We start from the raw sequence: 10,982 nt of genomic DNA, 5'->3' as shown, positions 1-10,982 counted from the left end.
ATTTTATTTATGTTGGTGTTTAAGTTCTGATGTAAAGAACATTCCATGAAAATAAAATATGATGACAATAGAAAGTATATTTCTTTTATTTTTTCCATGGTTTTGCTCTGTGGTTGGTCCGCATGTTTCCATGGAATCATTTTATATCATTTCAAATAGGACTTGATTGCAATGATTGCCTATTATCAGCATTCTGAAAAAAAAAAATATAATAATAATAATAATAAGTAAATAAAAAAATAAATAAATACAATAAAAAAAAACATGCATACATACATTTTTTTATGCTGGTTGAATAGGCTTTCAAACAGGCATTAATTTAAAATATTTCAAACTGGCATTGATTCAAATTAAGTTAAATAATTTAATTTATAAAAGATTTTTCATTTAATTTATTTTTTTTGTTTAAGATTTTTTCTTTTAATTATAATTTCTAAAGTTTTTTTCTCCAATTTTTTATTATTTTACAGTTTATGAGAACAAGCAACTAGGGTGTAAGTTTTTTTTCTTTTTTCTCTTCTTTCTTTTAAGTGCTCATAATAAACTCTTCAAAAGTAAGTTAGTAAATAAATAAATAAAATGAAATTTTAAAAAAAAAGAAAGAAAGCATTGGCTAGTGACGTACAAAACGTAACAAATATCGAATGCAGACAAAACATTAAAAAAAATACTTCAAAATGTTTAAAAAAATTCTTGTCAAAATCAATTGAATAATTAACTTAAAAAGAAATGCCGAGGCCTATTATGCTACGAAAGTCTAACTGTGTCTGAAAAAAACTGAACCTGTTAAAAATTTAACTATAAAACCAGATTGATACAGATGGTGAGTTGATACTTGATTCATACTATTGGCTGCATTATAGGAGGTAAAAGTGAAGTATGAGATTTAAAAAAATTAATCATTAAATTCGCATAAATATTCAATATCAAATGTGACAAAAATTCTTTATATTATAAGACCAAAAGAACAATAAGAATTATTTCAACCAAAAATACTAAGCAAAAAATAAGTAATTAAAAATAAAAATTTACAAAAAATTAAGAAATAAAAAAAATATATCTTTAATGTGTTTTGACTCTAAGTTTAAAAATAAATATACGAATAAATAAACGCCAACTGAACAAATTACAATAAAACTTCCTCCCCAAAGAAATGCAGAAATGTATTATTTCAACAAAGCAACAATATTCAATTAAAAGAACAAACCTCTTCTTAACTTCAGATAACTCAAAAAGAAAATTGATTTTACTATGTTAAAACGGTGAAGGAGGAATTATGGAAAACTGATTTAATTATTCACAGTTGCCGACAACAATGGAAAACGGTGTCAGACTTCTATGATTTTATATTATATATATGTAATAACAGGGCTACATCCCTGTTATCAGTGTTGTATTTAGCTTGAAATAATGCAGTCGTAAGCCATCAGACGTTCTAAACAGGTTTATTTAAATGTAGGCTGGTATTGATAACAGTTCACATCCACACTCCCTACGGGAGGGGGATGAAGAAGACTTCTGACAATTCCGGAACAGCTTATCAGGATCACATCATGATGAAAAGGACACGCAAAACTATGTGTTCTTACGTTTTATACCAACACAGATTTGAGGTAAAAAGGCACACTTCGTACATTCCTTGTAACCTTACGCATTAAGGAAAATCATTTACTGCTACCTAATACGGAAGTGAAAGAGGCGAAGATTCTAAAAATAACTCTTCCTTTGAAATATAAATCTATTTATATTTCAATGGTATGTTTTCAGCCTTGAATTCCCAAAATAGAATCTCTCTACGTTTATTCTTTAACAAAGACATTTTATGAAAATGAAAGAGTTTTAATTCTGTTATTAATACAAAAGTATTTAGTTTTTGTATTATATATATATATATATATATATTTAAACATTGCTGCCTTTATGAATGTTATTTTCTAAGTAATAAATCATTTTTTCAGTGTCTTTGACAGACAGCGGATTATTTTGGTGAATATAACGAGAAGCCCTTCATATTTTTTGTAATTTTAAACTCATCCCAAAAATCAAAGTAGAGCGCAATTTAAATATCGGAGTAAAACAATGTTTATAAAAGTTATAAAAATAATTTATTTTAACCAAGATTAAATTGAAATTAAAATAATCAAATTTTGCGTTACACGCTAAGGAAAACCACGAAAATGTTTTTCAGATTGCTTTGCGGTAATAGGATTTCAACTAAATGTTCATCCTTATCTCAATGAAATTATTTTTTATAAGCAACCATTTTTTATTATTAATCGGGCCTAGCCGTTGTGGCTCAGAAGATCAGGAGTCTCCTTGAGGTCAGGCTAACCGTGGGAGGTTTTCGTGGTTTACCTCTCCATGTAACGCAAATGCTGGTTACTTTAATCAAGAAGTCCTCCATGGAGGCAAATTTCTCTCAATACTTGAAACAGGACACTCCTTGTCTTCTGGATTGGATTTAAAATTGCATTTACGGAGTTAAGCATCAGTAGGAGTAAACACAAAATTAAGTCAGCTGTTCGACGACGGTTATAAAATTATGAAACAGATAATGTATCAACTTGCTGAATATAAACGAAAAGCTCTTCTTTTTAACTCAACCAGTAAAACAAAATAAGCCACAATTTAAGTATCGAAATACAATTATATACTTATGAAGGCTATAAAAATGACCTATTTTAAATAAAATTAAATTATCAAATTTTGCGTTACATGATAAAGAAAACTACAAAAATGTCTTTCAGATTGCTTTTATCGGTAATAGGTATTCCAGGCAAATATTCTTAATCTAAAAGAAGTTATTTTTAAATAATCAATTTTTTTCTCATCCTTGATAGATGGTTTATCATCTTTGTGAATATAAGGAAACGTCCATATTATTTTTAATTCAACCCAGAAATCAAAATGACTCATAAGTTACTTGGAGTACAATCATAATCATTAAAGTTATAAGAATAACTTATTTCAATTAAGACTAAATAAAAATAATCAAATTTTGCATTACATGCAAGGCACACTTTGCGTTGTGAAACACTTTTCTTATATTTTTAATTTTTAACACGACCCAGAAATCAAAGTAACTTGCAGTTTAAGTATCAGAATAATATCATATTTATAAAAGCTATTGTAATAACCTATATATTATTTAAAATTAAATTAAATTTTAGACAAATCAAATGTTGCGTTACATACAAAAGAAAACCACGAAAAAGTCTTTTAGATTGCTGAACGGTAATAGGATTCTAGCTAAATATTCATTATCGCAATGAAATTATTTTTTAACCATTAATTAACTTTTAGCATCCTTGACAGACAATCTGCCATTTTAGCGAATGTTGTGAGACACTTTTCTTATAATTCTAACTTTTAAAAGGATTCAAAAATCAAAGTAACTTGCAATTTAAGTATCAGAGTAATATCATATTTATAAAAGCTATTGCAGTAACCTATATATTATTACCTATATATAACCAAAATGTTAACCTATATATAATAGGATTTCCTCTCAATGTTTATTATAGCAATGAAATTATTTTTTAATAATCAATATTTTCTTTTATCATCCTTGATATATAGCCTATCATCTTAGTAAATGCTGTGATATGCTCTTCTTATTTTTTGTACGCAACGCAGATATCAAAATAACTTGTAATTGAAATAGAGGAGTAAAATCACATTTTGAAAGACTTTTTGAATGAAAATAATTAGAATTTCCATTACGTACAAATGAAAACCAGGAAAACGCTTTTTACAAACTAATTGAACGCTAACAAATAATAATGAGATTATATCTCAGCAATTATTATTATCATTTTCCAATTTCTTGTGCTTTATATGAAATTTAATGTTTTGGGCAGCTCAGATTGCGCACTAAAATGTTCCTTATTTTATTTTATTTATTTATTTTTTGTAAATACATAAATTGTGTTTTTTTTAAATTTTATAAGTATATAAGTTATTATAAGTATTTGAATTTCAGACTGATGTAAAGAATTAATTTTTAAGAACATATTAGGTTTTTTTTTTTTTAAATTTTAAAGTTTACAAATTACAAATCTCTCAAAAATTCGGAAAAAAAAAATGTGTTATAAAATTTGCGAATTTCCGATTTTTCTGCAAAGAGACAGAATGTTATAAATTAATATTAATCATTACAACTTATAAAAATCAAATAAAAAAAGGAACAAATTACAATAAAGAAACACCACAACTCACTAGAGGTTGTGGATATTGAGTAAAACTAGTTATTAGACCAGTGCTATCAATACTAGTCACAACTCATCTAGTATTTCGATTTTTGGTTTCGATTTGTCGAGCATGCCCAGCTAATTCGTGTGTAAGAGGGACGGTGTAGTTTACAAACATATCACTGGCGAGATTTTTTACAAAAATCAATCTTATGTTAACCCATGTACTTGTTTTCGATGTCAGTATACCTACATCAGGAGTTCCTTTCATTCTGTTGGGGTGGGGGTAAAGACCACAGGTGGTATGTTCGGTGAAACACCCCCGGAACCAAAACTTCAGTTATAAATAATAAATGAGTTAGAATTTAAAAAAAATAATGCAATGGGGTTTCAGACTTTTCAAGGACCCTATCAGAACTCGGGGCCCTGGGCCACCCTTAAAAACGGCTCTGTCCTAAATAAATATATTAACGCTTTGTTAATAGTAAATAAATGGAATTAACAGTTTATGCAACTAATACTAGGATTTATTCATTCCTATTTCGATAAGTACATAAATACAAAGTTCAATTTACTTTATATTTTCTATGGAACAATTCCCAAATCCTTCATCAGGTGTGAAAGTATTTCAAATACAAGGGATGGATTCTTCTCAATATATTCAGACCAATCACAGGATTTAGAGATTTCATTGAAATGTTTTACTACGAAATCAACTGCATTGTCTCTGAGAAGCTTGAGATTCAATAGATCAGATAAATACAGGATTTCGCATGCATTTTCCAAAGACAGAGCTGATAGAGCAAACCTAGAACATGTATCTATTAAAGAAAGAACTTGATACTTATCGGCGATTATCAGCAATCCTAAAGCACTTTCGTCATCAATAATATCCACTGATCCTGTATACAAGAATTCCAGGAAAGATTTCAATGTCTTGGAATCAACGTCTGAGATATCCACGACATTAGATTCATTTTCGAGCATGTTCTGGTGGTGGAACATGGCGCGAAACACAGGTGATCGCGCTGAGAGAAGAAATTTATGCGCAGGTAAACTCATGTTCTCAGCTTTTAGCTCCACATCAGAATGTTCCTGGTCTGCAAACATTTTTACGAGATCGCCTCTCATAGTTAGAACATTACTCAACTTCATTGAGCTAGGATCGTTTATGCTGACGATATCAGATAGTACATTACCATTGGGTGCGGAAAACTCGCAAAACAAAGCAACACAATTCTCTTGGTTATTTTTATCATTTATAATCGTTCTTCTGGCGATAAAAGAAGGAAGCACCCATACGTCATTTTTGTAATTAGAAGGGAACAAATGTTGGACATTTTGCCATAAAATCTTTTCTCCTTCATGGTTTAAAAATGATATTTTGCCGTTTAAAAGTCTAGTTGAGGATGACTCACCTTTTAATTTACGTACTCTTAATTCTATAAAGCCATTTGGAGCATCAGTCGCAGATATTTCGTACAATGATGTTTCTGACAAAGAAAATATTCGATCCATTAAAAAAGATTTGCTTTCGAGTAAGTTTATTTGCCAAATAAAACTGGCTCTATCCACCTCTATTTTAGTTCGGGCTACACTGCTTGGTCGTTCCTGCATGGTGTACATCTGGCACTGGATGGTTAAGATGTCCTTGTTCCAGGTCAAACTGTCTTTAGCTATCTGCCCACATTGAAAAGCTTGCCAATCAGAGCACTTTCTTTTAAATACTCTCTTAAACCTGAAAGAACTACAACCTTTAGTGTGTATTATATTGCCACTTTCACCAATTAGTTGAAATATGAAAGCAATTGATACTTCCTCATCAGCCGCATCAATGTCATTTCTGTGCAAATAACAAAACAAAATGTCTTCATCTGGTTCTTTTGTTTTAAGTGGAGGTATAAGTGTCATGTACCATTTGCTTCCGCCAAAATTTGCAGGAGTAAAAACTGGACTTTTGGGACATTTATTCCAGCTTTCATAATAGCAAGAAGAATAATTTTCAATTTCCCATCGGAAAAAATAACTTATCCGTTCAGCCATCACTAACTACTTCTTAAAGAACCAATTTGAAGAGCTACAATTATTAATCCACACAATATTCAACAAATTCTGCGGCAAGTGACTCCAAGAAATGTAGGGAGTAAGAAATGAAAAATGTATAGTGAGAAAAACAGACCAAGCGAACTACTCGGTTCTGACCACCCTCTTTGACAAATACCAGATTTTAGGGAACAATACGAAAAATAGATAAGAAGAGATATGTTTCTGGGAGTAATGGGGGATCCTTTTAACAATCAAGTTTAACAGGTGGAAGGTCAAGGAAGGTGACATGAATGATGTTGTAGATTAGAATATAGATATCCAAAGATAATTTTCAAGAAGAGTAACAATTTAAAAAAGGAAGAATGAAAAGTAAGAGCAATAATGCAGATTTGGTGAGTCTCAAATATTACTAATAAACACGGACACCCGCAGACAGAGTCAATATGAAAGCTAGATTTTTAAGGTCAAATAAGTAATATATATATATATTTTTTTTTTTAAATTGAAAAAAAAAATTTAAGTTCCATTGGTCGGGAATTATTCAAACGATTTCGTCCAAATGTTGCATTTTGGCATATAAATATATTTGCCATTGCTTTAAAATGATGTAAAAAATTGTATACCTTGCAATTTATAAATTTTTTCGACTATTATTCATTTTTGTAAATAATTGTCTTTGGATAAACCAATTTTCTTATTGCGTATAAAAAAATTTCAACTAGCTTAAAAGTTCCTGGAGATAAAAATAAATAAAGATATCGTTCGCTCTCCTGGCCAAACTTTTGGGATCATATATACTCCAGATTGCGGCTCCTTATTTTAGAACACAATCTGAGTTTTTTTTCTTTTTGCATGATTTTTTTTTGCATTTTTGGGTTAGTGAATTTTACAATTATGTTCAAAACCATTTCAAGTCGCTCAAAAAAATTCTCGAGATATAGCAAAATACGCAAAAGGAAAATTAACATATAGGGGTTCATTCCATACCTTTTTCCTGAACAAAATTGTTCCACCCAATTTCCCAGATTGTGTCTGCGTCTGCTCCTATATCTTAACAGTCAGAAATCTGAATTTGTAAAAAATAAATAAAAAGGCATGTTTATTCAGAGAAAGTACGTTTTTGTGTCCGATTTCGTAGCTTAAAATATCGTATGCACTTATTAATTAGCATATTCGAGGTCAGACCTTGAAACCTTTAAGATTGTCCTAGAAAGTGAAGTTCCGCTCATTAGATCAAAAGTTATTTATGGCGGTTTGTTTTATTATTTGCCAGTTCAAAATTTTGGTCACTTTCGTGATTACAGACCAACCAGTTCTTACTTTAGATCAGGGTTTGCTAAACTTTTTTGATCATCGACCCCTACATAATTTTTCGAAATCTCCATCGACCCCCTATAAAAGTAATTTACTGTTAATTAAAATAAAACTCTGTTAGATACTGTGTTTGTACATTTATTTTATGATTTTGAACGTTTATTAAAGTAATAGTACATAGTAGAACAATAGTTTTATGAAAAATATATTAATGTTGAAATATAAATACCTTAATATTTATGAAATAATAAGTAATTATAAGAAAGTAGAAATAATAAGTAAAGTAACTATGGATTTATTGCTTCTTAATCAATAACATGGGTGTGCCTGGTGCTTTTTTTTTTTTTTTTTTTTTTTTTTTTTTTGCAAGGTTCGTTATATTGGGCTCAAAATTGGTCAATTTTAATCCTAAATCCTCTCGAAACTCCACATTTAATTTATTTCTGTTCTTAGTTAAGATTGAATTTACGTGACTGAAACCGTAAAGTTTTACATATTTTTGCATTATATTTATATTTGTCCAAAATTTGCTTATTGTTAAATTTTTAAAAAGCGTCTTTGCTTCAAATCCCCATAATAATTCAGCAAGCTCATCTTGCAGGTTGATGTCCACGTTCTCAATTTGAGCAGAAAATGGCACAATAATCCAATCAGGGATGTCAATGTTTTCCAAATCAACAAAACGCAGTATAAAATCGTCGCTCAATTTTTGAAGATTACCTGTATGTATTTCAAAGTCTTCTTCTTTTATTTCTAATTGTCACATATCTGAAAATTACTGATAATCCTTCGACCAATCGACCCCCTGGCTCAGATCGACCTCCGCTTATGTTAAATAGACCCTTGGGGTCTATATAGACCACTTTGGCGACCTCTTTTTTAGATGATCCGAGGTTTTCAAATTGATTACATTGATGAACAAAATTTTTATCGCATTTATATGAGAACTGATCTTACCTCTTATTTCTTGATTAATTTCAAAACTTGTCATAAATTGAAATGATCTCTTCCATTTTATTGTCGGATTATGTTAATTCTAAATCTGCGGTTTCCGAAAGATGTTCTGTGAAGCCTTAGTGTTCCGTGGAAAGATCACAGGGGTTCTGGGAGTAAGGATTTTTTCTTAAGCGTAATTATTTTAAAGCTTTTAATAACCCAATTAATAATCCATTATTTATTTAATGTCTCTTTTATTTTTACGAAATTATTTAATGAAGAAAGAATTAACTAATATTAAAATATATATATAATAATTTTTCGCCTATAACCATATTCTAACGCAGTTCTTTTTTAAAAACCATAATTAAGCTTATTTTATTTAATGCTGTGTACACCAAAAAAAAAAAAACCAGGTCGCAGTGGACCTATGAATTAAACTGTATTGTGTAAAAACCTGATATTTAAGAATGTCATTGATGAAACAACTAATAAGTTTCATTCTTCAAAATAAATATTTCCAAATTAATTTGTTTTACTTTCTTTTCTTTTTTCTGATATATATGAATATTTTTTAAGAGTCAGGTTCCGCCAAAAAGAGCTCGACCATTATTAAAGAATCGTATCGTATCCGTATCGAAATTCGTAATCGGAAAAAGAAAAAAAAACGGTATACACCATTTTGTTTTTCTCTGAACGTGCTACAATGATTTGTCGTAGAATGTTCTAATGTCGAAAGTGACCTTCCTCGAGATAGGAACTATCTGTATGCCAAGTTTCATAGCTTTTGGACAGCCCGGATTAACCTATAGGCACACTAGGCACGTGCCTAGGGCCTACGAAAAACTTGGAAGAAAAAAATTTGTTGACAAAAATAATTTAGCTTTAAAAACAACAAGTGTATTTTGCACAAAACTATGAAGATACAAATAAAAATATAATATTTTTCGGTAATAAACTATTTTGCAGAATCTTATGATCTAATATATTACTTTTTTGCGATTTTTGGATTCAACGCAATCTTGTATTATGCTGTCGAATTCCAAACTACGCAATAAGGTTTAATAATTTAAACATTTAACCTATCTTGCAAATTTATTTATAAATAATTTCAAAAGATTTACTTTTGACGATGTTAATTTCCTTCACTTAGTTATCATAGTAGTATCATGAAAACTGTGAAGCTATTTGTAGTATAAATATTTCTCGTAATTAATCTCACTATCAATTTCACTGTTTTCTTTGCTGGTTTGTTGTTGTATTGTTGACGTGAAGTGTTTACATAGTTATCGATCGAACCAATCATAATGGTATTATCGATATAAACTGCAATATCGGCAGTATGTCGGTATTGCAGATAAAGTTCGATAAACAAATTTGTAAATTAAAATCCATATTAATAAAAATGTTAAAAAAAATATGCAAGAAAATTTTAGCATATATTTTGAAAAGAGGGGAAGAGGGGGGAAAGGAGGGGAGGGCCCAAAAATGGCTATATATTAAATAAAATATTAAATAAATAATTAAAATTCGGGCTACAATAACTTAAATGTACACCTATGTATTAAACAATTAATGTGCAACACATATCTAATTGTTAAGATATAAAACTTTAAAAAGGTTGGTATTAAAACTTAGATAGTAACACACAGAATATTCAATGAGAAAATTGAGGTTTGTCTGCAGCAACCACCAGAGAATAGATATTTACATTTTAAATTTACAGCTATAAATAATTTCGTCCAAAATCAGTGGTTTCAAAGAGTTAAATCGGAGAATTTCTTCGAGAAAATTTCTGATACACACACGCTAATTTATATTCACAAAATGTAAAAAAATTAAATAAAAAAGAGCAACATACACAATTATTTTTGTATTTGAATAAATATTTTCTTGGGTGCAAAACCTGAGAAATAAATTTCTTTGTACCGTTGGTATGTTAAATTTCACAGAAACGTAGAAATTACGTTTTTATTAACTTGAAAAGTATTTTAAACCCATATAGAGTTTTGTACAAAAATTGTCAGCAAAAACTGACAACTAATTTGTTTTAGTTCGCGGGCCACAAAAAAAGGCTTCGCGGGCCGGATGCGGCCAGTTGGAAACTCCTGTTTTGGACGAATGATTTCAGCGTATAAAGGACAATACACAGTCATTCATTTTTATATATTAAGAAAAACTAAATTTTTTAATTGAAACATTTGTTTAGTTCAGAATTTTATTTACGGCAAATAAAATTCTGAACAAACATATCATACAACAGCTTCCTATTTTGATAAACATTCAAAATGTTATAAAATACTTTTCTTGGCTCTTCCTCCACTGAAAAAGAATTTTTCTTAAGACTACATACATTTTAAGATAAATTTCTTATTATTAATTTGAAAGTGTATGTTGTGTTCAAAATTATGATTGCGTACTTACATTTAATAACATGGTTGTGAATGTAGGGCTGCAAGTTTGTCGCGGGAAAAAAAAAAACCGAAATTCGCAGGA

The 10,982-nt window shown here is 29.5% G+C and overlaps 1 protein-coding gene across 1 annotated transcript; it reads right to left on the bottom strand.

Moving 5' to 3' along the window:
• Nucleotides 1–6,408, bottom strand: LOC122270093 (speckle-type POZ protein-like). The gene is made up of 2 exons (XM_043046206.3): nt 4,766–6,408; nt 1–193 (listed from the first exon to the last, which is right to left on the bottom strand). Exon 1 carries the CDS (start codon nt 6,231–6,233, stop codon nt 4,776–4,778), a length of 1,458 nt encoding a protein of 485 aa, XP_042902140.2. The 5' UTR covers nt 6,234–6,408; the 3' UTR covers nt 1–193; nt 4,766–4,775.
• Between the last annotated feature and the right edge of the window lie 4,574 nt (nt 6,409–10,982).

Source organism: Parasteatoda tepidariorum, chromosome 2 (genome assembly GCF_982258835.1).
Source record: "Parasteatoda tepidariorum strain Cologne lab strain chromosome 2, Ptep-v5.0, whole genome shotgun sequence".
Classification (NCBI taxonomy): Eukaryota; Metazoa; Arthropoda; class Arachnida; order Araneae; family Theridiidae; genus Parasteatoda; species Parasteatoda tepidariorum.
Note: the sequence above shows the minus strand (reverse complement) of the source record. Positions and strands in the feature narration are given on the sequence as shown.

Bases quoted from the DNA above. Each gene is read 5' to 3' on its own strand.
- LOC122270093 (XM_043046206.3), bottom strand. From the start codon at position 6,233: ATGGCTGAACGGATAAGTTATTTTTTCCGATGGGAAATTGAAAATTAT.